This window comes from Heterodontus francisci, chromosome 27, assembly GCF_036365525.1.
Source record: "Heterodontus francisci isolate sHetFra1 chromosome 27, sHetFra1.hap1, whole genome shotgun sequence".
Classification (NCBI taxonomy): domain Eukaryota; kingdom Metazoa; phylum Chordata; class Chondrichthyes; order Heterodontiformes; family Heterodontidae; genus Heterodontus; species Heterodontus francisci.
In genome coordinates this window covers 69,329,153-69,356,978 of record NC_090397.1, presented here as the reverse complement: position 1 = coordinate 69,356,978, position 27,826 = coordinate 69,329,153, and the positions used below count along the sequence as shown (strand labels likewise).

Genomic DNA, 27,826 nt, shown 5'->3' with positions numbered 1-27,826 from the left:
ATCCCACCTTCCAGCAGAAATACACGTTCTTTCTTTTAAATCCTCATTGCACTTAAGAATCTATCCACTAAATTTCACCCATACACAGGATACTTTATGAGTCAAAAGATCTGCATACAAAGTATGATCGATTTATTTGGTTGTAGTTCCAATTTCATTGTGGAGCAGATGCTTATCCAGTACTCAACAAGCAGTCAATGGAAAAGGTGGCTAGCTGTTTTCTCCCCCTCCATCACGATGAGCACAAGATTTTTGGCTCTATGCAATCATGTCAGCTTGAATTAACAGTTTTACAGAGGTGGTCTACCCTGGATGCTTCAACACCCAATATGTTAATGTGGAGTACCCACTATCAGTTGTGCTATTAGGCAAGGTCCTGAGGAAAGTCCAGACACTTCTTTCAGAAATGGAAGGAAGGGAAGAGAAATACATTAGGACTGTCACTAAAGATTGGTCTTCCATACATTTAGCAGTCCTATCAAGTGCGAAACTGCTGGAGGCGAGCTGCCTACTCCTCTATGCCAGGAAGTAAATGAAATCCAAGAGAGTAGAGACCAAAAGAAAAAGTGCATTTATCAGAAGATGATAAATTTCAGCTATATACAGTGCTCACTTGAGACATGAAAAGTAGATATTTTAGACAATGACTTGATTTACACCATCAGGCTTCATTCGGATATCTTCCCCCCCAAGATGAACAGGGAAACATTTACACCAGTATTTTTACAAAACCAAAACTGCTGTGAAAGTGCCAACAAATTAGGCTTAACAAAGAGAACAAAGTTATTGTAAATGGAAACAAAAGCATTACATTATAACATAAAGGGCCTGTACTGCGCTGTAATGTTCTATGTTCTATTGAAGACAGACATTCAGGATGATTTGGTGTAATAGCAACTTTAAGAATTTCCAAAACACCAATTTACACTTAATGTGGAGCGTGCATCAAAATCTATTTCAGTGTAACACTGACTAATACACATGACGCATAGTAATTACAGGCCAATAGTGCCTTCAGCTGCTAAAATAAAATGCAACCATCTTCTGGTCACATTAAAATGACAAGTAGCTGGCCAAAACGTATGATGCAATTTCTATGGACTCATGGCTAGTAAGCTTCAGAATGAGAAATGGCTGAAACAACATTTAGTTCAGTTCTTGGATTACAATAATTTACAGGTGATTCAATCAAAACCAACAGAGCAACAATGGAAAATATTTAATAACTATATATCTGTTTTAAAAAAGCATTATGTAAGCATAATCCTGATTTCAAAGTATTTTCCAAAAGACAGAAAGACAGTGTGAGCATAGTTCTGTTCACAAGACTTAATTCTCAAAAAAGGGCTTGAATTACCAGAAAGGTAATTAAGGGCAAGTGGATACAGATGCCTTTATGTCATTTAATACTAAACAAACACAACTGTGGGGGTCATGCAGCTTTAATGTTTGGTACTTTTCTGAAGAAAATTTCATTGATGTGTAAAATACTTGCACAGACACACACATTTTTCTTTACAGTTCCTGTTAGGTCTGATTCGTGCAGTCCTATCCAGGAATAATATAGAAAATCTTCAATTCAAAAGCTAGCTGGTCACAGTGCATTGTACTCCACACACTTTGACGGGTCTGTTGAAAAGTGTTTTTGGCAGATGGTCATCAACCTCTTCAACCCCTAGAAAAATAGCAATGAGAAAAAGTAAATTGGGGCAATGATTTTTTAGCGAATGAATGTATTTTGAAGGACTAAGTACTGTCTTGAACGAAAAGGTTTTCATTCTTAAGGAACAGTTTAAAGTTCTGTTTTACAATTTTAAAAGTGATATGTACTGCTTTAGTAAGTAATTCACATTCCGATTTATAATACTCAATGCTTTAATCATATTTAATAATAAATGTCTTTGTAAGGTATAGTATCAGGGAGATTCAGTACTCAAATAGGAACATGATTTGAGGGAGCAACCAAGTGTTCATTTCAAACATATGAAAATCGTAAACCCCTTCAACAATCTGTAACAAAGTCTTTCAATGGACCTATTGTACCTGTAATTGCTGAGCAATTGTTCTCAACAATATGTTTCTACTTTGCACAAGCTGTTCATAATTAAACTGAATCCCAAAATGTTCTATATTTCTTTCCATTTTAGTTTCATCATAGGTTGTCAAATGCTATGTGCAATATCAGATTTGTTACTTATCATTGTTTTCATAATGTATCAGTTTCTTTAAACAATTAACTGATCTCTAATGGTGCTGTGCATGAGGAGGTTAAGCTTTAGGCACACAGTTATTGAGCTAACCTGGCAGGTCCCCCCAGGACCACTGCTAAATGCTCTCTGTAGCCAAATCAAGATAATTGTGGCTGCTTGTAAATTGCTGGGACCAAACGGAAGGCAACTGAACTGATTGTAAAATTTCTAGCTCTGGTCAAGAAATCCCCGTCATGAAATAACTGGCTTTCTTTTTCATATAAAAGAAAGGGTGTTTTGCATCTGTAACAAAGTACAACACTTTGGATGTAACGTATTACAATAGTTGATCTCCTGTATCAGTGTGAGTCAGTGGATGTATGAGTTGATTTTCCTCTATTGGTGTCCAGCAGGCAGTGCGTACCTGAAGTGTGTTGCGCCTCACAGACAAAATTACCCCATATTCTTCCTCCCCCAGGCCATTAACATGAGATGAAACTAAAATGCAGGAAGGAAGCCTGAATTGCAATAGCATAATAAAAGCCTAAAAATTACCAAGTACCTTTTACAGCTCAGTATAGATCTCTTAATTTCGGATTTAACAGACAAACCTGAATGTATTTCCGCTGTGTTTCATCATTCAAAACATGTGCCACGTGTTTGGAAAAGATCTTTTCACGACCTGTACGTGCATGGATACCAACCATGGTAACTCCAATGGGCCATGGAGCATTGCCAATGGCCATCTGAAGGTAAGCATCATTTGCCTGTGGAGACGACAAATGCTTCATATAAAATTGATACCGAGCAATATTGCTGATTTCAGTGATGTAACAAAAGAGTTGACCAGTTAACTGTCCATTAACTTTATCAAGTATATCTAACATAAGCACTCAAGTATATAGTAAAGGTTAAATCACCAAGCGATGCAAAATGCTGTTGTACTAACTCTAGTTCAACAGTGATAATTAATCCTATGCTTCAGGCTTGTGCGTGCAAGAGACAGGATTGCAGGTCACTGCACTACTTGGGACCAAGTTTCTACATTGTGAAACTTCAAAGCTGGCATGCTATGCAATGTTTTTGCATTGACACAATATGTTGAGCTGCTTGCTAGCTTTTTGTCAGTTTTGCTTAATAAATTTCACATATAGCATAATCTGTGGCAGATTTTGTAGAAAAACAAAAGCTTAATTGCATATCAGCAAGGTTGTAGAGGATAGACAACTGCCAAGTCCATTAGACTGCATGGCTTTGAACGGGACCAGGGATAAGAGATGGGGCACTTCTCTGTAGTTTCCCAAAAAAAGAGCGACAATATACCATCACTGGGTGACTATAAGCTTCGTGGAACACTGAACTTGCTGAAGGTGACAAACAAGGTTCAGCTTTTCTAAGGATTCATCCTTTTCAACCAGCTTATCCAGTCATGACCCCCACTGGTTCCCCAATGCAAGTTCTATGAGAAATTACACTAAGAAGTTCAGTTTTTAAAAGCAAGGAGAACTCTTATTCTTTATAGAATAGAGGTGGGCTGCCATCACAGCCAATCCTTCCTGATGAAATTAGTGACTAGATCTTCTCTGCAGCAGGGATAACATATTATTGATCTGCCCACTAAATTCCTTCTGGGATCTACGAACATTTCCACCTACCCCTGATAACCTTTCACCCCCTTGCTTATCAAGAATCTATCTACCACTGCCTTAAACATATTCAAAGATTCTGCTTCCACCGCATTTTGAGGAAAAGAATTCCAAAGACTTACGACCCTCTGAGAGAAAAAATTTCTCCTCATCTCTGTCTTAAATGGGCGACCCCTTATTTTTAAACAGTGACCCCTAGTTCTAGATTCTCCCACAAGGGAAAACATTCTTTCCACATCCACCCTATCAAGACCCCTCAGCATCTTATATGTTTCAATCAAGTCGCTTCTTACTCTTCTAAATTCCAGTGTATACAAGCCTAGCCTGTCCAATCTTTTCTCATAAGATAGCCTGCCCATTCCAGGTATCAGTCTAGTAAACCTTCTTTGAACTGCTTCCAACCTATTTACATCCTTCCTTAAATAAGGAGACCAGTACTGTACACAGTACTCCAGATGTGGTCTCACCAATGCGCTGTATAGCTGAAGTATAATCTCCCGACTTTTGTATTCAATTCTCCTCGCGATAAATGATAACATTCTATGAGCTTTCCTAATTACGTTCTGTACCTGCATACTAACCTTTTGCGACTCATGCACTAGGACACCCAAATCCCTCTGCATCTTCGGGGCAGCACAGTGGTTAGCACCGCAGCCTCACAGCTCTAGGGACCCGGGTTCGATGCTGGGTACTGCCTGTGCGGAGTTTGCAAGTTCTCCCTGTGACCGCGTGGGTTTTCGCCGGGTGCTCCGGTTTCCTCCCACCGCCAAAGACTTGCAGGTGATAGGTAAATTGGCTGTTGTAAATTGCCCCCAGTGTAGGTAGGTGGTAGGGAATATGGGATTACTGTAGGGTTAGTATAAATGGGTGGTTGTTGGTCAGCACAGATTCGGTGGGCTGAAGGGCCTGTTTCAGTGCTGTATCTCTAAATAAAATAAAAAAAATAAAATCTCAGAGCTCCACAATCTCTCACCATTTAGATAATATACTTTTGTTATTCTTCCTGCCAAAATAGACAACTTTGCATTTTCCCACATTATACTCCATCTGCCAGATTTTTGCCCACTCACTTAACCTATTCTATATCCCTTTGTAGCCTCCTTATGTCCTCTTCACAACCTACTTTCCTACCTATCTTTGTATCATCAGCAAATTTAGCAACCATACCTTCATCTAAGTCATTTATATAAATTATAAAAAGTTGAGGCTCCAGCACGGATCCCTGTGGCACACCACTCATTACATCTTGCCAACCAGAAAATGACCCATTTATGCCTACTCTCTATTCCCTGTGAGCCAGCCAATCTTCTATCCATGCCAATATGTTACCCCCTACACCATGAGCTTTAATTTTCTGCAGTAACCTTTGATGTGGCACCTCATCAAATGCCTTCTTACATCCACCGGTTCCTCTTTATCCACAGCACATGTAACTCCTGTGATGATTTAATTACTACTTTAAGGGCCAGTGATTTATATACCTTATTTTCTTAATGAAACAGAAGTCATGCAACTTGACTTTGAAACAGGGAAATAGGCCTTTCATGATTTCTCTTTTAAGCAGCTAAAGAAAAGTTCATACATCATTTAGACTTGCAGTGGGTAAAGAGCCAAAGGATTTTTAACTTGATCCTGAGATTGAACCTAATAATAACACTCACATCAAAATATCAATATTTGAGTATCTCTGAACTGTTTCAAACACAACACAATTGTGTAAATAAAAATTAGATGCTTAGAGTATTAACGACAAAGTACATTTTAGTGTATAATATAACTCGAGTTCCAATTGGCTTAAATATTCTTATATTTACCAGCCTTTCACTTCAAGGAGACAGAGGGAAGGTTACTGCAAATGTCACCTGTACAAGACATCATTTACATTACCGTAAATGTCACTTGTATAAGGTCTGTATGTGCTTTGCATTATAAACACATAAGAAATAAAGGAAGTTATTCTGACAATCTAGCTTATCCAATTATTTAAATTGATGGCTACAACCTGCACAAGCTAATGTAATTCCTGCCTACAATATGCAGAGGCCAGATTCAAGTAGCAGGACAACTCAGGCAGGATCGACACTGGGTGGGGCAGGGCTATAAATGGAGGAAGTCGAAATGATAGGGAAGAAGCCAGAAGCAGTGTTTTACAGGGACCAAAAATGTATTTTCATTTAAGAAACAACCAGCAGCAGAAATTAAGTGGTATACAGCAGAGGAGCACATTAAGGTTATAGGTCTCCATTTAAGCACTGCTCCCTTTGGCCTCAACTTCAGATATAAATCCACCTTTAAATTCCTTATTTACCCCCTATTGCAGAGATTTCGATATATTCTTCTGATCAGAACACATTAACACTGAATATAAATTTGTCGGCACAGGTTCAGTATACTCAATGAAGCCTACATTTTTTGGACAGAACAAAACTACAGCATTTTACTTTACAAAAAAAACTGTTCATGCTTCAGTGCTTTCGACATTGTAAATATAATGAAAGGTGTTTAATAACAGTATTTACCTTCACATATTCTCTTTGTAACATGAATTTGATAATATCGGTTATGGACTCTTTAATGTCCTGGGACAAAGTCTGGGGGGAGGAAAATAAAAGACCTTTGCTTCAACTTATTTCAATACAATACAATGTATTGTATTTAGTGAAATCAAGACCCATACTACCAGTCACATCATACAATCATCAATAGTCCATGCAAGGCCAATGCAAAACACACCAAGGGCAAAGTAATCACAGAAAATAATTATTTACAAATGTTACAATCAAAAGTAGGTATGATCATGGAGCATTAAAAAATTCAATTAAAAATTAAGTTAAAAGTATTCAAATCTCCAGAGTTGGGGGTATTTAAATATACATTTTCTGTTGGGAATGCTAAACAAGTTAATTCCAAACAATTTTATCAAAAGTCTTTCCTTTTCTATTCACCAACCATGGCTCACAGGGCCAACAGAAAGCTCAACTACAAATAAAAAAGTGAAAGCGACTCCAGCAGTTTCAAAATCTTTACCTTTTTCCGAAGTTTCCTGAAGAGAGGTTTTAAGTAGGATTCAGTTTGCTTATGGGTGGCGCCAGCAAGTTTACCCTGGACACTGCACTTTAAATAATCCTCCCTGGCATTCAGGTCTTTTGCCCAAACATCAAGAAGAAACTACAGAAGGAAAATAGTAAAAATATATTAGAGTACTTTATGAAAGAAGTTAGGTTAAAATAACTCAATGATTTTATCTCACATTGTAAAATTTCAAATCTATAAACCAAAAATGTTCGCGAGAAGAAAAGGCTGTTTTTTTGCCAAGTATTATGAAACCTAAATAAAGGGAAGGTCAGCGGGAAGTGCAACAATATCAGGTTTCCCAAGTCAGGCTCTATTCTTAAAAGATTAAAAGACCAAAAAAGTATTTAAGGATCTAAGATTGTTTCCACTTAATGACAAATTCTCAAAGGTAAAGCAGAGATTATTGGGAGCTACAAAAAATTCAAGAGGCTTGTTTAAAAACCTATGTTGCACCTCTGAATAGAGACTCAAAGCTTTCCAATATATTTAAGGGTTTCTGATTATTAAAATGATAAAAGATTATTTTCATATGATCTCCAATTCTATTTTTATTTCATCACTGCGTTAGTCAAAGCCTACATGAAACTACAGTTACATTTAAAAACTGCTTTTTGCATTGAAATGTCTCAGGGTGTTTTGCACACCAAGGGCTGGATTTTGTTCCCAGACGTTGGGTTGTCTGGCGGGGATGCCAGAGAATCGGAGCAGTAGCCGCCACCACAGAACCCAACTCTGGGATTGCCGGACCCAATCTCCCCGGGGGTGGGATAGACCGATGCCGGCCTTCCCACCCACCCCCCAAGAGACCAAATGAGGTCATTAAGTGGCCTACTGATGGTCAATTAAGGGCCTCTTCCCACCGCCACTGGGATCTGGGGCGAGGGGGGGCCTCCGCTATGTGGGGAGGATGCCTTGGAAAACGAGGCACCCTCTCTGTGTGGGCTTGGGGATGGGGGTCCCTCCATCATGGGCCCACAGAGGGCCCCCCCCCCCACTATCCCGGAACCACTCCCCTCCCCTGGACCTAACAGCCACCCCCACCCCCCCCCCCCCCCCACCAACCCTTGCTGGGGCCAGTGACCCCGCCTCACCTACCTCGGGTCCGGGGTTCCAGCACTGGGAGCAGTGGCACTGTTGAGCTGCTGGCCCTGTGATTGACTGGCAGCTGTTGGAGGCAAGATCCCCATCCCTATTGTGTGTAAAGGGACTAGAATCCCGCCTCCTTAAACTTTGACCCCAAAAGACTGGAGGATCGCTCCGGGGGTCAGAAAAATTGCAGAGGCGGGGATCCCCCCCATCTTTTTGGCCCGGCGCCGGGACTGCCACCAGCTACATAAAATCCAGCCCCAAATTATTGTTCCCTTTCAGAAATCGGTGACTAGGCTAGCCCATAAAACCTGTTCAATCTTTATTTTAAAGCAGCATTTGTTGGCATCTTTATCTTTTAATCCCAATTGCACATAATTTATCCAAATTTTTTAATATTATGAAATATCTATTTTAAAATCTGTCTTGTTTCAAATCATAATTCGTACAATTTTAAAAAAAAATCTCTTCATAACATTTTAGGCCAACTGATAATTTTCAAATCATTACTGCTTGTTGGAATCAGCTTGTGTCTATGTATATAGTTCTATATTACTGGTTGCTGTGTTGACTGCACCTTCAAAAGCAGATGAGTCCCACTTTCTAGGGGATCAGCTGACAAGTATTAGAGGGAGTCACGTTTTCTTTTTTTGATTTTTTCCCCCCGTGAAAAGGATTTAGGAACAAATTATATTTGGGAATGAGTTATTATTTAAAACAAAGTAAATCTGCACAGGTTTGAAAAGCCTTGGGCTGCTGTTTCAAAGCCAGAGTGGGATGTGATACATTAATTTTAATTTCGTTGCTGTTTGTGGGAGCTTCCTGTGCGCAAACTGGCTGCCACATTTCCTATGTTACAATAGAGATACTTCAAAAGTACTTCATTGGCTGTAAAGCACTTTGAGATGTCCGGGGGTCATGAAAAGTACTACATAAAGCATAAAGGCAAGTCTTTCCTTCTTTCTGTCAATGACCAGTGAAAATTGTTAAATCATAGAGTCATAAAGTTTTACAGCACAGAAACAGGCCCATCGTGTCTGTGCCGGCCATCCAGCACCCGTCCTAACTAATTCCATTTCCCCGCACTTGGCCCGTAGCCTTGTATGTTATGGCGTTTCAAGTGCTCATCTAAACACTTCTTGAATGTAGTGAGTGTTCCTGCCTCTAAGGCGGCCTAACAAAACATCCACACCTATTCGAGTGGGAATGAAGTTATTTATATAACCCCAGAATGAAGTGTCTGCCGAGAACATACTCTTGGGGGATGGGACAGTTGGGTTGATTAAAAAGCTAATTAGTGAACCCCTAATGGGAAAGGAATCAGAAAGACCATCCTTCCACTTCCAGTGAATACAGCGAGGGTAAAGGAGAAGACTTCTGTGGTGCGGCCATCAGAAACAGGCAGGCCTTAGCCACAAGCTTGCAGCTAAGATGCAGGAGGTCAGTTTTTATAGTTCAAAGTTGTTACGTAGAAAAGAAGGTACTGCCAAAACCAAGACAGTCAGGGAACCTGGTCTAGCAAGAGGAAACTCATTTTCATCTCAACTCCAGAGCCTGTTGAATGCTCACCAGGAAAAGATAAGCACGCTTGCTAATAGGGATTAGTGCAGACTATTTATTATTTTTCTGCTTAAGGAAGGTTCTGTGGTTAATTGGATCAATGTGAGATTTGACTACAATTGTTATTCCATACGTTTATTTGTTGTCAGTAAAATAAAGGATTTGTATCTGGCCTCATCCCACTAAAGTGTTTGTCAATGTGCCTTCAGAAAGATTGGAAAGTGCATGAGAGGGCAAAGTGAAAGACAACATCAAGTGGGTATTACTCTTACACCTCTGGATTATGCTTTGTATAATTTGATAATGGACAGTTCAATCACACTTTTAAACAGAAGATGCTTAGACTGCTTACAGTTATGACCAGCTTTGCTATACACATAAGATTTATCTAAGGCAGATCCAAAACTATCAACAGCAGCAAAATTCATCCCGATGTTAAAATACAGTTAACACAGATTATGGGGTGTGAGGAAATAGCAACGATACTTGGAATTGCTGGCACATTGTATCAGAGAATCTTACTATTCTATAAGTATGAACCTTTGATCAGAAAGCCTGTCAGCAATTTCAGCACCTTTCAATCCTATTATGAATGACAGCTGCATCTCATTATGAGAGGTATAGACAGGGTGGATAGCAAGAAGCTTTTTCCCAGAGTGGGGGTTTCAATTACTAGAGGACACGAGTTCAAAGTGAAAGGGGAAAAGTTTAGGGGGGATATGCGTGGAAAGTTCTTTACGCAGAGGGTGGTGGGCACCTGGAACGCATTGCCAGCGGAGGTGGTAGATGCGGGCACGATGGAGTCTTTTAAGATGTATCTAGACAGATACATGAATGGGCAGGAAGAAAAGAGATACAGAAGCTTAGAAAATAGGCGACATGTTTAGAGAGAGGATCTGGATCGGCGCAGGCTTGGAGGGCCGAAGGGCCTGTTCCTGTGCTGTAATTATCTTTGTTCTTTGTTCTTTGTATACCCTCCCCAAATCATTGTCTTTGCCCCTGAGTAACATAAAAGATTCTCTCATCTGCTAAATTTAAAGCTTTTCTCTCCTGGTGACAGTGCACAAAACCTGACCATGGCTATTAGGTACACCGTCTCACCAGCACAGGTGTATTACTGCAGACAAGCTTTTGCCTCCAATTTTGAGGTTCTCCAAGGAAGACTATAGTTCCACGGGATGGGGGTGTGGGGAGGTCAGTTATGATAACACTGTGAAAAGTTTAGGTAGGCAGTTTCCACCGTCACAAATATTTTTGGGAATACAATAAGCTACATAAAATCCTTCAGAATCAATAAGTCTATGGATGTAGATGAAAGGGCACTCTTTTTAACAAATTTATGCTCATCAAATGAAGAATATTACTCAGGAATGGAACACTTTCCATTTTAAACACCCACTGACAGCATCAAGCAGTCTAGGTCAGGTACAGCATGCTAGATACAGATTAAATCTCCCTCTATTCTCTCCCAGTACATGCCTCTAAAGAATACCTTCAACACCACTAGTGTGAAATGTTTCTGTTTTCCAACCCAGCCATTCTGTGGTCTTTCTGAGTGGGACCATCAGTTTAACGCCAATTGTTGCTGAATTATGGGCAGTCTTGTGCTTTAGTCTCATGCCTGTTAGGAATCAGATTGTGGCTGTCCAAGTACATCACATAGAACCCTTACAGCCACGATGGTGATGATACTTTCATCCTATCTGACTTGGCTGGTTCACCATCTGGACCAACTTGTTAAATGTGTGTAATACACTGCACCAGTCTGTCACAAAGAGGCATTCTTTAAAAATAATACCAATGTGTGTCGTCTTACCCTGAGAACTTTGGTTATAATGTCCATGTCTTTATTGTCATCACCCTGACCCAAGGATTCACCCAAGGCCTGCATTAGAGAAGTAAACTGTTAGTTGTAATTTGTGGGAACATTGCGAATTAACCAATTAACAGCAGTTAATACAAAAGAGGACTGGAAGATTGCAAACATAACACCTTTGATCAAAAAAGGGTGTAAAGATAAGCCCAGCAACTACAGGCCAGTCAGCTTAACTTTGGTGGTGGGAAAACTTCTAGAAAAAATAACTCGGGACAAAATCAATAGTCACGTGGACAAATGTGAGTTAATTAAAGAAAGCCAGTATGGATTTCTTAAAGGAAAATCATGTTTAACTAACTTGCTGGAGCTTTTGAGGAGGTAACAGAGAGGGTTGATGAGGGCAATGCTGTTGATGTGATGATGTACATGGACTTTCAAAAGGCGTTTGATACAGTGCCACACAACAGACATGTGAGCAAACCTGTAGCTCATGGAATAAAAGGGACGGTAGCAACATGGATACAAAATTGGCTGAGTGACAGGAAACAAAGAGTAGTGGTTAATGGATGTTTTTCGGGCTGGGGGAAGGTTTGTAGTGGAGTTCCCCAGGGAGCAGTATTGGGACCCTTGCTTTTCCTGATACATATTAATGACCTAGACCTTGGTGTACAGGGCACAATTTCAAAGTTTGCAGATGATACGAAACTTGGAAGCATTGTAAACTGTGAGGAGGATCGTGTAGAACTTCAAGAGGACATTGATAAGTTGGTGGAATGGGAAGACAAGTGGCAGATGAAGTTCAATGCAGAGAAATGTGAAGTCATTCATTTTGGTAGGAAGAACATGGAGAGACAATATAGAATAAAGTACAATTCTAAAGGGGGTGGAGGAGCAGAGGGACCTGGGTGTATATGTGCATAAGTCATTGAAGGTGGCAGGGCAGGTTGAGAGAGCGGTTAATAAAGCATACAGTATCCTGTACTGTATTAATAGGGGCATAGAGTACAAAAGCAAGGAAGTTATGTTGAACTTGTATAAAACACTAGTTTGGCCTCAGCTGGAGCATTGCGTCCAATTCTGGGCGCCATATTTGAGGAAAGATGTGAGGGCATTGGAGAGAGTACAGAAAACATTCACGAGAATGGTCACAAGGATGGGAAACTTCAGTAATGAAGGTGGATTGGAGAAGAGAAGACTAAAAGGTGATTTGATTGAGGTATTCAAAATCCTGAGGGATCTGGATAGAGAGAAACTGTTCCCACTTGTGAAAGGATCAAGAACGAGAGGGTACAGAATTAAAGTATTGGGTAAGAGAAGCAAAGGTGACACGAGGAAAAACTTTTTCACACAGCGGGTGGTTAAGGTCTGGAATGCGCTGCCTGAGAACGTGGTGGAGGCAGCTTCAATTGAAGCATTCAAAAGGGAATTAGACAGTTATATGAAAAGGAAGAATGTGCGGGGTTATGGGGAGAAGGCAGGGGAATGGAACTGAGGAAATTGCTCTTTCAGAGAGCCAGTGTGGACACGATGGGCCGAATGGCCTCCTTCTGCACTGTAATGATTCTGTGAACTTATTTGTAGCTGCTGTAATATTATGACTAAAATTACATTGTTTTTTAAAATTAACTGACTAATGCTTACTTGCATTTTAGGTAGCTAGTCATGTGACACTGTACAGCTGGTACAAGAGAGGAAACAAAACAAAACTGCAATACACATTGACAAGGTTTGTGCAGATTTGCTGCACAAATCAACATCTTTTGAAGATGCTGGTGCTGGACTTTCCAGACTGGGGATAATTATGGAAGACTCTCAAGCTGCCAATGATAGTTTCATTACCTGCTAAATATAAAGGTTTTGCTTCCTGCAAAACCTGACCATGATTATTAGATACACCTTCTCAGCAGCATAGGTGGAGAGCTGATCCATACTACTGCAGATAAGCTTTTGCCTTGAGATATGAGGAACTGCAACCATCAATACTCAAGCATCCTTCACTACAAACAATGTAGTGTCAAGACTAGGAAAAGTTCCATTTTGTTGCTCAGTGGGCTTTTAAAAGCTTTTTTTTTAAGGTTACAGCACTGAAAGGAACCAGTTATTTGGTACCGAAATCTATTTACATTGTATAAAGAAACAGAATGTTAGAAAAATACAGATCAGTCAGGTTCTGAAAGAGAAATCAAATGTTTTAGATTGGACATTTCATCAGAATATGAAGCATCTCATTCAAATGCTAACCTGTCAGATGCTACAGGGTGCAGTAAAGATTCAAGAGAATGGTTCCAGGGATGAGGAACTTCAGTTTTGTGGCTAGGTTGGAGAAGCTGGATCTGTTTGCCTTGGAGAAGAGAAGATTAAGAGGAGATTTGATAGAGGTTTTCAAAATCATGAAGGGTCTGAACAGAGCAGATAAGGAGAAACTGTTCCCATTGGCTGAAGAATCCAAAGGACATCGATTTAAAGCATTTTTTTAATTCTTTCATAGGATGCGAGCATCACTAGTAAGACCAGCATTTGTTGTCTGTTGCTAATTTCCCTTGACAACTGAGTGGCTTGCTAAACCATTTCAGAGGACAGTTAAGAGTCAACTACATTGCTGTGGGTCTGGAGTCACGTGTCGGCCAGACCGAGTAAGGATTCTCCTTCTGTGCTGTAACCATTCTATGATCTCCAGTATGCTGTTTTTAGTTTAGATTTTCAGCATTTCTGTTTTTGCCTTTCAGATGCTGACTTAACTGTTTTGCATTTCCAGCATTTTTTTTTTAAAGTCGACATTATAAAGCTCCCTGGGTTATCTCAAAGTGTCTTCCTTCATTCTTTTCTACGGCTTTAATAACACAGGTGATCTTCTGAGTATCTTTCCCAAATTTAGGCTGTTTAGAGCCTTTTCAGATTAATGAATACAAATGGTAATCTCAAACAAGAAGCATTAGATCACCTAACAATAAGTTTCAACTGCCTTGCATCAGCACATTGAAACAAAATTTCTTACCAGAAAGGTCATTTTAACTTTCAATTTAGATCTGGTTATTAACAGTTCAAAAACAAGCAAAATTGAGTTGTTTTAAAGAAAACTAAAAGGATAGGCTAAAAACCCTGGATTGTCCAAAGAGCAGAATTTGGTTAAAAGTATCAACAACAAATGATAGAACATATAAATATTAATCTTAAATAAAAGCAAAATACTGCAGGTGCTGGAAATCTGAAATAAAAGCAAGAAATGCTGGAAATACTCAGCATAAATATTAATCTTCACTCTTCCAAGATGGCATGCTAAGAAGCTTGCCCAAGCCCAAAAGGTATTAATAATATTGCTTCAGACTGTGTAGAAGGCTAATCGAGATGATGTAATTTTGCAGAGATAAGGGGTGAAGTTAAAAATAAGACAACTGCCTAGCTAGGCCTGAAAGTCTGCGAGAATCTGTTGTAAACATCAGATGTTGTTCTGTAGCATCTGCTGGCATGAACCATGGGAAAGAGAAAAAGCGGGGAAAAGTACCAGCAGCTTGTTTTTGCACCAGCAAAGTATGACAGTGATTTGAGCAAGATCGAGGAGACAGTCCACGAAACGGACCAAAAGTATACGAAGAAGGATCTCCATGGAGAAATCACCCCTCAGTATCCCAAATCAGAAGTCATCCACGATTGTGAGCTTTAATCTGAACTAATTAAGGTTGCAATCATCCCCATCTGTAAAACCACTGTGTTTTAATGTTAATAAAACCAAATGCTAGAAAAATTTAAAGCCTTGGTTGATCTAAAGAGTAAAGAATGAGTAAAAAAAAAACTACACAAGTCTTACCTCCAATTCTTCGATTGTTGTATTTTCTTCATGAACTTTCAGGTCATTCTGTCCCTCCTCTTCACCTTGCTCCTGACCAGCCACAATCTCATTTAAATACTGTTGGTCTATCTTATCCATAGCGGCTTTCAAGTCATTTCTCAAACCCTGTGGGAAGTTATAAAGAACAAAAACACTTGAATTTTTTGAAGGCTAAAACTCCTAATTAGAATTTTTCATATTGGTTGGTTTTCTTGTAGTTTGAAAAGTTTTGCATGTATCATTCTTGTGCTTTAACCTTCTTTCATTCAGAATAACCATCACGCAATCACCCAGACCAGCAGTATTTCAGTTTTTGTAACTAACTTATAGCAGGTTTAACTATGGCTTTGCAAGGTATGTCCTAGTTTCTTATACATATAGTTATACATTTGGAAAGTTTCTAAATTTACTTATTCTTGGTAACGATGCAAGGCTTGTGTATATCAGCTCATAATACATTCTGTGAACCTGATTTGAAAACACCAGATTAAAATCGCAATATTAATAAAAGGGCATATACATTGCTCTTTTCATTTCTTTCCTTCCCTATTGAAGTCCCCAGGCCAAGGACCTGGTCCAGCAACTCAGTAAGTGAATGACCTGCTCATTGGCTTCTAATGGTGTAATTTGAGCTGGCCAATAGGAGGTAGAAGACAAAGATTGGCGATATTCACTCATCTGCTATCCAGGACCCAAAAGATCATATAGATAGATCAAACTCAAATTACATTCTGATAACCAATTTCTGCTACTGGATGGTGTGATGACATTAGTTGATTTAAAAAAAATTGTGAGCCTCATATTATCTCTTCTATCTCAGCTTTTCCTAAATGCAATTCCAGGAAGACCATTTTAAAAGAGGAAGACAAATGCTGATAATTGTACAGCCCCCCCTTCTTGCATATAAGTTATGCTGTTTCATTTTTCATGTGGTTCAATGATCTGAAAAAGGAAAATTAAAGGAAAGAAATAGAAGGTTAAAAAACACAGACAAGAAACAAGAGCAACTTGAAAAGTGGAAGGTGAAAGATAAAACGGAAAGGAAAGCTGAAAAAGCACAAGTAAAATGGAAATTGCTGAAAATAAAGACATTTTGTTGAAGCTTTTCATCTTCCACTTTTCAGGACAATTTGCAATACTGTATGAGAAGAGAGTGCTGATTGGATGGCAAGTGGATTCTGATTGATAGAGGCATTGCCATGGTGACTGACAGTTTATGGTGACTGACAGTTAACTGCCAAGCTTTGTTTGAAATTTAAACCGGGCAACTTGACTCTGATTGGTCAAGGCATTGGCCTGAGGAACGGCTGTCACTTATTTTGTTTAGTTGAAACAGGCGCAATGTGTGTATATGTTCCTTCTGTCTGCAAAGAACAGGGCCTTGTGTAGTAATATATGTAACTTCCAGTATGCGCAAATGCGAGCCTGACTGACAATCTTAAATAGGTTGTCAACGTAATTCTTAGCACACTGAGGATTATTTAGCAAATGTTGTCCAATCGTGGAATCACATCCAACATTGGACACTGGGTTTTGAGTTTTGCAAGCACAGGCCAGTTGGGCACAGCCTGTACCTTTCCCGTTGCGAACAGCGGAAGGGGCATATTGTTTGGTATGATCTGGGAGTCTTTGAGACGTGTTACAAGGGTTTTGTTTATGTATTAAAAACTTTAAATTCTATGTGTTTTAAAAAACTGGAAAAGGATTTTTCAGTGGACATTGAGGCGCCTGCAAATAGCTGAAATTTTGGTTGTTTTGAAAGGAAGTTGAACTTGCACAAAGGACAGGAAAACAGGCAATTTCAAGGAAACCAGCAAAGGGTCTGATCTCCTCAGAGCAACTCTTTGAATGATAAGGGAGACTCTATGTCTAGCCATGTGACCTTTTTAGGAAGGTCTATTTTCACTTTGGGCTCTTTAAAAAGCCAGTGAGTTGGACAATTAGCAGGCATTTGAAATTTGGTTTTGACCTGCCTGGAGAGCAGAGAGGAAGACCCAGAAAAAGTGTTACCTCTCTCTGTAAAGGAATTCTGCATCTCTCGAGAAGAAACATTTTTTCTAAAGGTGGCAGATTCCTATTGCCTTCTGTCTCTGAAGAATCCCTGCATCAAGTGTGGTTCCTGTTACCTTCTGTGTTTTAAGAAATCCTGAAATGTGAAGAAATCTTCTACTGCTATACTGCTGCTGTAAGATCTAAACAGACCTGTTGCTACACCCCTGATGAAAGACCTACGTGAAGTCTGCTGCAGTTGAATTGCCTTGAATGCCTACCCATCACAGACTTTTCATCAGCCTCGCCTGGAGAGCATTTGAGTGGCATCTGACTATTCGACTCTGGGACACCTCACCAAACCAAATAAATTCCTACCAGAACGTGACAAGCCAAGTTATTTTATTATTCCTTTCATTCCTATGAAACAGCTGTAAACCAAAAATTCCTTTATCCCCGATTAACTTTTTTTGAATGTATGTGTGTATGTGCGTGAGGGCTAGGAAAATAAGGAGCTTTTCGCATATTGAGTTATCTCATCATTGGTTAATACTTGTTTTTTTAACAGATAGTTAATGTTGTTGTTGATTAAAGAAACCTGGTTGGTGTGCTTTATTCTGGGGGACAAATAGAGTACGTAATTGTCTGTTTTCAGTAGGTGGGAAAATTTATTGATATGCTGTGAACCGTGGAGAAGTGGGATTGAATTAACAGTGCACTCTTCCCGCCTCGGTCGTATCAGACCAACGGCCTATATACCTAGCATTACACTGGTGTTGAAATTCATATATCACATGACTCATTTGTGTGATAGGCAGAACGTCTTTTGGGCTTGACGGCAACATGCTGTTAGTGGCGAACACCACACATGTTGCTACTGCATGGTAGCAGCGTGAAACAGCTAGCTTCAGCCACTGCTCAAATTTTTGTGATACATTACCCTTCCAGGGTAATCTGAGGTAGACTAGGCACTTTTCAGGGCCGAAATTGACGGCCTTAGGCCCGTTCATATGTTTCCGCAATATACAGCGAGAAATGATCTGGGTAGCCACTGTCACGCAGGATGCCTTTGATTTGTCCTATTTGCCAACCAATCAGCACTTTCTTCTCATACAGTATAAATTTGTTGCTTCCCTTACGATTTGTCCTGATGAGTGCAAAATGAAACGCTTCGACAAAATGTCACTATTTTCTGCAATACCCAAGTTCTGTACTATCAAACGACTATTTAAAATGGAAATATTAAAGTTTGTGGTTTGTGCTGGACAAGAAAATGCAACATCATCTCTTGTAATAATTTAGGCAAGTACGTTTCAGTATAAACAACCTGCACATTAGTAACTAAAATTCCTGCTGGATGCTACTTGATCCTATCTTGTGACCTTTGTGCTACAATAGACACAAGGCAGCTGGACTGCCTCCTTAGCTCACTAATTATTCAGATCTTGGGTTTTTAAAAAGAGAACAGCGTTTGTAAAATCCCTTATCAATATCTCACCACAAATGTGCATTCTTTAATATATCAGTAGTTCCGCTAACTCTAAGTGCTGGGAGACATTGCTATATAAAATACCAAAGAAAATTTTCATTAATTATTTTGAAAACGCATACCTTATTAATTTCAGGAGTTAAGATTTCTATTTTTCGAAGACGTTGAAAGGCTTCATAATCTGTTTCAGCAAACAATCGAATTGGTTCTCCTCTTTCACGTAGCCTTCGGATGACCTTGAAAGACAACAAAAAAAGTTTGATTTTATCACAGGAGCTCTGCGTTGAAATACAGTTCCACTGATAAATCGTTGTTTGCACATCATCTAAATAAGTGAAAGGCTATGTTTAAGCATAAAGAAAAAGATTTATGCAGACTCAATTTGCTGGACTAAAAGCAATCTAATACAAAAGCTGCAGCTTTCAAAATAACTTTCAAAGGACAAAGCAACTTCCTATTATTGAGCATGCCGAGTTTTCTCTTCCCTGGTGGGATTTCCCCTGAAGTAAGTGAGGTCATGCTGTTCTTGGGCAGTAGATGGTGATGCACTTGAACCATTTCAAAAAAAAATTTCTTACAGTACAACAGCACCATCTACTGCAACTCCATCCAAAGCACCATAGAGAGTGTGAAAATTCACCTCATTTTAAAATTTAACACTGGAAACTCCTATGGCACAGAATTTGCTACAGCGGGACATCTCATTGTGTGGCCCCATTAGTTAACTTGTTTCTGCATCAGCTCAAAAACGTTTTGCTCTGTCAGTTATTTATTTATTTTATTTAGAGATACAGCACTGAAACAGGCCCTTCGGCCCACCAAGTCTGTGCTGACCAACAACCACCCATTTATACTAATCCTACATTAATCCCATATTCCCTACCACATCCCTACCATTCTCCTACCACCTACCTACACTAGGGGCAATTTACAATGGCCAATTTACCTATCAACCTGCAAGTCTTTGGCTGTAGGAGGAAACCGGAGCACCCGGGGGAAACTCACGCGGTCACAGGGAGAACTTGCAAATTCCACACAGGCAGTACCCAGAACTGAACCCGGGTCACTGGAGCTGTGAGGCTGCAGTGCTAACCACTGCGCCACTGTGCCGCCTTAATCAAAAGTGCGAACTGGTAATAATGCAGTGAGGGCAACAGGGCATATGGGACCTTGCTGAATGATGGGACCAACAGTTTATCACCATAACCAATGAGATTTAGGGATTGAGAAATAAACAGAGGAAGGACAGAAGGAGGATGAATTAGAATGGGTGAATTCAATGTCAAATCAGGTGCAAATTAAGAGAGGAAAAAAGAGACAAAGGAAAAGTAAGAATTTTTAAAGAAAACTGACATTTAAAAAATCTCCAACAATTCATTACATGCAGGAATGAGACTCCGCACTTTTGATTGTTCACTTTCTGGGTCAGAAAGGTTGACTGGCAGTCATTAATAATTATCATGTTCTCAAAACTGTACTTATGTCATCAATTAAACTTGTCCCATAACAATAAGTTTAGTAATGTGCAATTGATATGCAAATTCAGAAACTTCACGAATCCCACGGGGAGGTCAAGGGCAAGATGCCATTTCCGTGTAGGTGATGGCAGAGAGGCTCAAATCATCCAGCAGCCTGTAGCAGCCTGCATTTCACAGGATCTCTTCCTTGCTACAAGTTTCTGCCCAATTTGCTCAATGATAACGAGGTGCATTGTTCACTAACTTTTATTTTTTTCCAGCAAATTATGGACCAAAGCATGGTGCTTCTGTAACTGGAAAGTTACAGATTGTTCAAACCACTGGGCAACTAGAATTCAACTATGTTGCTGTGGGGAGGAGAGTTTGGAATTAGCAATTGTCAGTGTACATTCAGTAGTAGTTAGCTTAAAAATGACATTGGTAGAGGCCTGAATGTAGGCTATTTGCTCACTTTCTTGGCCAGCATGACATGTGGCCCAGTTAGACTTTTATAAGCAGAAAACTCAGAACAAGAGGGGTTTCAAATCCATTGTGTTCTTGTTTTATAAATTGATTTTTTTCATGTACTGTCCAGAAGTTAATGTGCCATCATACCAAGGAGCAGGACAGTGGTTAGCACCGCAGCCTCACAGCTGCAGGGACCTGGGTTCGATTCTGGGTACTGCCTGTGCGGAGTTTGCAAGTTCTCCCTGTGACTGCGTGGGTTTCCGCCGGGTGCTCCGGTTTCCTCCCACAGCCAAAGACTTGCAGGTTGATAGGTAAATTGGCCATTGTAAATTGCCCCTAGTGTAGGTAGGTGATAGGAGAATGGTTGGGATGGTAGGATTAGTATAAATGGGTGGTTGATGGTCAGCACAGACTCGGTGGGCCGAAGGGCCTGTTTCAGTGCTGTATCTCTCTATGAGGTGTGATTGAAAACACAGCTATTACCATTCCAGAATTTGGATCAGAAGTACAGAGGTAAATAATAGATTTTGGTTTCAAATCTGATTGGATATTTGAATTGAAACAGTGCAGATTTTGATTAAACATTAAGGTTCTGAAAATCTATTGTTCGTAATGAATCTTGCAATATGACAATTTAGGTACAGTGTTAACCAAGACTAAATCTTACCTCTTGTCTGGAAAGAGTCATAGGTAATTTCTCTTCTGCAAGCTCGAGTTCAAGCACTGGGTTTGAAGAAGCAGCATCTTCCTCATTTGTTTTCGTTTGCACCTGTACATCAACAGCATTTGTCATTAAATTTTTCATGACGGAATCAACCTGCAATTTACACCATCGCACCAGTAACCATGTACTACATAAATTACAAGTCATTTTATTTTCTGTTTTGTGAAACATGGGGAAATCAGTTTTTTCCAATGTAAGTAAAAAAAAATCTACCTTACCATTTGCTATTTTATAGATTTCTGCAAAGACTAGAATTTTATCTGCATAAATACAAACTATTTTGTTTGATTCATCCTTGGGATGTGGGTGGCACTGGCAAGGCCAGCATGAACTGTCCATTCCTAATTTGTTAACTTTGCCTTTTTTTGGGTAAGACACATTAATGTTACACATAATATGCACCACTTGTTAAATTGTGGGAAGAAAGAAATACAATTCAAGACAGAATTAGTAACTGAGCAACTTAAATATGAATGGAATTTCATTTGGAGAGCAGCAGGAATACCATATTAACTAGCATATAGACCACACCTTTCAACAAAAATTAAGTTATGGTGTGGCATGAGAATTAATAATTGTATCGTTGTATGGGGGGGAAGTGGGGCGGTGGGGGGAGAGGGGGAAGTGGGGGGGGGGGGGGAAACGGACCAGGAAAGGGAAGTAAAGTTACAATTACAAATGAAAGGAAGGCATATTGATAACTAAGGCAAGTTAGAATAGAAGATTTGGATGCAATAGCTGACTGCCATTGAAGCACCCAGTATAGGGCACCAATTGTACAGGCGGATAAAATGTTAGGTATAAAATAGATCCAGAAATCTAAGGAACTGATACTAATCACTTCATAAAACACAAATTGCAAATGGAATATTGTGCTTAGTTGTGATCTTGTAAATTAAAAAAAAAGAACAAAAGGAAAAGGACTTGCATTTATATAGCGCCTTTAACGACCACAGATCATCCTGAGGTGCTTTACAGCCAATGAAGTAGCTTTTGAAGTGTAGTCACTGTTGTAATGTAGGAAAGGCACCAGCCAATTTGTGCACAGCAAGCTCCCACAAATAGCAATGTGATAATGACCAGATAATCTGTTTTAACAATGTTGACTGAGGGCTAAATATTGGCCAGGACACTGGGCCTCAGAGAAGAGTTATCAGATAAGAACTGACACAGGGCCAAAAAAAAGCGACATTAGAATGCGACCAAAAGCTTAGTCAAAGAACAAGATTTTAAGCAGTATCTTAAAGGAGGAGAGAGATGAGGGCATTCCAGAGTTTTGAGCCTACATGGATGAAGGCAAGGCCACCAATGTTGGGGGTGAAAGAAGTGGGAGATGCACAAGAGGTCATATTTATACAGCATCTTTCACATCTTTGGGACATCCCAAAACACTTTTCAGCCAATGAATTACAACTAAAGCATTTTTAAAAATCTTTTGGCACTACTACTACTACTACATGCCTTGAAATCACTGAACCATATTCTACATGTCCTTATTTTCAGCACTCCATGCATATTGTTTTTTATTCACTCCACTCTACAGTCTAATGCACAAACACATTGCTATCATTCACAGACAATGCAATTTAAGGATATATTCATATTAACATGTAATTCATATTTGTGAGAAAAATGACAATATATCAGAAGGTAAAGTCCAAACTGGTGAGTTTTGATTTTATATTTTGCTGACAATATTTAGTTGAGGTTTACACTCGAAACTCAGAAGTGTGCCCTATTGTAAATGTTAAATTACAATAGAATATAAAATGAGACAACTGTTGAAGTGTTTTACCGTCAAGCCCCATCATCCTAAGTCCTGAACCAACATTTTTATTTTTCCTCTTAGAAAATGGTATGTATTGTACAATATAATCATATTATGATATTTAGGAATCAATGCAATCTTCAGATTATTACAATATAATCTGCATTTTATAAAAAAATGATAATATATAGAAACTGGCCTACGGCTAGTATGATTGGAAGGATATGCTGACACAGTTAGAAGAAGGGTGGCAGGAGGCTTGTGAGGTGCATAAACACCAATACGGACTAGTTGGGACAAATGGCCTGTACTGTACACTCTCTGTAATTCTATGTACCTGTCACTAATAGCTCTGCAAACAATTTCCAAAGCATTTTCTTCTATGATTCAAATACTGTTATATATTTACAATAAATATTCTTGCATTCCATGCTTACTGACCATGCCGTTCTTCCTTCAGTCCCATGCCTTAACCAGCAATACAAAATGGAGTTTGACTTGCAATAACACCATTAAGCAGGCAAACAGCTACATCTGCAAAAACCACAGTACTTGTTTTAAACTGTATTTTCTACCAACACTGCATTCCAGGTGCAGGCACACGCTTTCCTACTGATTTCATGCATGTAAGAGTATCAACACTATTTTACTTAATTGATCAGTATTTCACTCATCTACAGGACCAACATAAGAAAAAAAAAAGGAAAAAGTGATGTGCTGGTATAAATAGCGTTATTTTAGCATTGGCTACAAGCTCTGTAAATACAAACTTAACCTCAGTGGCTAATTGTCCACTTACTATTTAAGGCCAATATCGATGTCTTAAAATTATACAATTTAAATTCTTCACTATTAATGAAATTCCATCACTGAATTAAATGTATTTATAACCAATCGGTTTCCTCCTTTAACCTCCATTATAAAAAATCCTACTTAGTATTCTACAAATTAAAGATTCCAACCCTCTGTCAATACCACTCTATAACTGACCACAATGGTGGCTATGACTATAAGGGCAGCCAGGATCTGCTTGCCAATTCTTTTTCTCCTACCGAGTGAGATATATTAGAGATACAGCACTGAAACAGGCCCTTCGGCCCACCGAGTCTGCGCCGACCATCAAACACCCATTTATACTAATCCTACACTAATCCCATATTCCTACCAAACATCCCCACCTGTCCCTATATTTCCCTACCACCTACCTTTACTAGTGGCAATTTATAATGACCAATTTACCTACCAACCTGCACGTCTTTTGGCTTGTGGGAGGAAACCGGAGCACCCGGAGAAAACCCACGCAGACACAGGAAGAACTTGCAAACTCCACACAGGCAGTACCCAGAATTGAACCCGGGTCGCTGGAGCTGTGAGGCTGCAGTGCTAACCACTGCGCCACTGTGCCGCCCATTATGTGCCTGTACTTTTCCTAACAGAGGGGGCTGCAACCTGCTACTCTTTAACATCTCATCCGCGGCTCCCAACCTTTTCCAGTCGGATCACATTAAAATAAAAAAGGACTAAAAAAAATTAAGTCAAGAAAGGTAAGAGCCGTGGTTTTATTGTGGGAATAAAAGGCTAATCCTTATTTCTGCACTTCATTTTTCAAATGATTTTGTTTCATGAAAAACATCACCTTGCTCTAAATAAACTTGTTCAAGCGGTATAGCTACACTATGGTTATAGATAATGCCTTTGGTCCAAGAAACAGATTTTATGGCTGCCACTACTATTGTTTCTAATATAGCTGAGACAATAAATTATTCTGAATGTGCTGTTAGCAGCTTTTTTTATCACGGGAATCAATAACCAAAAAAAATTGTCTTAATTCATATTTCTAGCACCTGCAGTATTTTGCTTTTGTCATCTTAAGTTATGGTTTGTTTTAAAGATGGCTTTACGGACAAAATTATAGTAAAAAAAACTTCCAAAAACACGATAATTCAGAGTTAGGTCTATTTTAATTTTTTTTCTCTATTATATAAATTCAATACATGTATTTTATTATCTATGCAAATGATCCATTCTACCGTAGACACTTGGCAATTTGCCAAGTATTTGGTTTAGAAATGCCAAAATTTTATCTTGTAGCACCCAAGTTTTTATTTATGGCAATTTAAAAAAAAAAAGTTTCCAAGTAAAAAAAGGTTACTGACCCCTGTCCTAACATCAAGAAAACTGTGGATGCAAACTTGTCTCCTACCACTGTGTGGGAAAGCAGGTTAATGTGCCGATGCACTGCATCATTCTGCACACAATTTTTAAAGGAATGATTTGAGCCAGTTATCTGTAATATTATGTATTCTACTTTTCTACTGCAATTCAATGTGAAATTGTACAATATTTCTTCTTTTTAAATTAGCTATACTTAAAGTCAGTGGTGAACAAGTACACCAATTATTCGAGCAAATTACAATATTTATTTCAGTTGATGATTGAAAGAATATTTTATTTAATTAACTGAAAACAAAAGGCCAGCCAAATCTAATAAAATAATGCCAAACTTTAAAAGCCAAGGCACAGGCTCACGGCTTGCATACTATTTGTTTTCATGCATTCAGCTACATGGCTTGGCTACAGCCCAAAACAAAAAAAAAATTGTTCTTGAACCCATACCTTTGGTGGTGTCTCCTCATTTACAACCTATTGATACAAGTTTCACAGGAAAGGTTTATTGTTAAGTTCGCACAGTCATCTCACTGATGAAATGCATTTGGTTGCAACAGTTTTAGAAAATCAGAAATCAGTTCATTCATTTCTAATGATCTCAGATCTAAACGTGAAGTACCTGGTAGCCACATCTTTCCAAATAAACCTCCTCTTCCTTCTTGGCTAGGTCACTACGTTTGAAGTACTTTTTTGATTCCTGTAATAGTACAAAAATTAGTTACCATTTCTTAGTTGCTGCATCCTGAAAGCAGTGTGCAAGTGTTGTAAATAACTGCTAATACACGTTACAGTAGGTTTAAGCATGAGTAAAGAAACTTGGCAAGACATTGGATATAGCTAAGTCGAGAACTTAAATAATGCTTTTTCAGACTATTACATCAACATAGCTACTGGTATTGGAATGGCAGAAGAGAACTGTAAAGGAAGAATGGATCACAAGCATATAACACAGTGTCTCACTTATTGAAAGGAGTTACACCCATTAATTATATAATATTTGGATACAGGATGTCAAAAGATCAAATGTCCATTTTGGCTCCATTTCAAGCTCTGTTCTAACAAACTCCAAGAGGCTCTGCATATCGCTAGATTCGCATATTACCAACAGCCATGTTACGCCTGCTACTCTATCACTAATCATACTGCCTTTTCCATTGCTATGGACTCTCAGTGGACAGTCCAGAATAGGCACCATCTCTGTACTCAAATTTTGTTCTAAAGCTCCACTCCCATGTCTTTAGGTTGTACTCCATCAGGCAAGGAAGGAATTAAGACTGTAGCTCACTTGGTCTCTAACTGCAATCTCCCCACCATTGTTGCAACCAGACAAATTCCAACCCATGGCAGAAGATGCTTCCTGGCCCTGGCTCAAGCTGAGCTCAGCACCCACTCCAAAGACTGAACACCTATTTCTGCTCCCACATTGTCACATTGCATTCCAGTATCAGGCGTTATGCCACAGTCTGTTTTACAACATACCATGTGCACCACATTTAAAACTAAACATTTCTAAAATAAAATACTTTAAAAAACTAGCAAGACAAAAACAAAACAAAGTACCAAAATGAAAGACCCCAGGGAGATATAATCCAGTAAGATGTTAGCACCTTCAGGAGAGGAGGAAGTGAGATCAAACTCATTATTTAAAGGAGCTTGCAATTTTTCTTACATTTGACCATAAACCTTTCTCCAAACATCATGCCTGTTGATGGTGGTAATGGTGCTTATGTTAAATATAAATAGGAGCAGCGGTCCCTATCCCACCTCTGGTCCTAATACAAATTCTCTCCATCAGTAAGAACAGCCTATTTCCACCTCTGCAACATTGCCAGACTCAACCCCTGCCTCAGCTCACCTGCTGCTGAAACCTCCACCAATGTGTGATTATAACATGAAAAAATACTGCACTTAAATAGATGCCAATAGGAATGAAATGTACAAGATGAAATTGATGGTGAAATGGAGACTCTGCTCAGGAAAGAGAACGCGGAGTCTCAGGATAAGGGGTCGATCGTTTTGGACTGAGACCAGGAGAAATTTCTTAAATCAAAGAGTTGTGAATCTTTGGAATTGTCTACTCCAGAGGGCTGTGGATTCTCAGTTATTGAGTATATTCAAGTTAGATGTGATAGACTTTTGGACACTAAGGGAATTAATGGACATGGGGACAGTGTGAGAAGGTGGACTTGAGGTGGAAGCACAGCCATGGCCTTGTTGAGTTGTCTGCCCGACTCCAGCTCCTGTTGTTATATTTATAAGGAAGCCAGATGCACTAAAGCAGCCACAGGCCGCCTGAGTCACATCCTGCTGCTGTTCCCAGCAGTTCGCGGGGCCCTTGGCTGCTGTGTTTGGGGAGATGGGGACGAGCCGAGGCCCCGGCCTCCCACTGCTGGAAGCCGGGCCTCGCGGACACACCGGGTGAGTCCAGCCGATCCCTGAGCCCTCCTCCCGGGGATCAACCCCCGGCTCACCCCGAGCAGCTCCTTCTCCTGTAGCAGCCGCCGCTTCCTGGCCACCTCCGCCTTCAGCTGCTCCATCCCGCCCGCCGCCATAGCAACCACGTC

The 27,826-nt window shown here is 39.5% G+C and overlaps 1 protein-coding gene across 3 annotated transcripts; it reads right to left on the bottom strand.

Annotated features, from left to right (window-relative positions):
• Positions 1–548: 548 nt before the first annotated feature.
• prpf18 (PRP18 pre-mRNA processing factor 18 homolog (yeast)) lies at positions 549–27,826 on the bottom strand. Of its 3 annotated transcripts, XM_068059564.1 has the most exons (10): positions 27,734–27,826; positions 25,882–25,959; positions 21,269–21,370; positions 18,799–18,912; positions 15,178–15,324; positions 11,373–11,441; positions 6,863–7,003; positions 6,355–6,426; positions 2,801–2,956; positions 549–1,675 (listed from the first exon to the last, which is right to left on the bottom strand). In XM_068059564.1, exons 1-10 carry the CDS (start codon positions 27,812–27,814, stop codon positions 1,595–1,597), a joined length of 1,041 nt encoding a protein of 346 aa, XP_067915665.1. In that variant the 5' UTR covers positions 27,815–27,826; the 3' UTR covers positions 549–1,594. The 3 variants fall into 3 exon arrangements, with proteins under 3 accessions (XP_067915665.1, XP_067915666.1, XP_067915664.1); XM_068059565.1 differs by lacking the exon at positions 6,355–6,426; XM_068059563.1 differs by lacking the exons at positions 549–1,675; positions 2,801–2,956 and adding an exon at positions 4,422–4,760.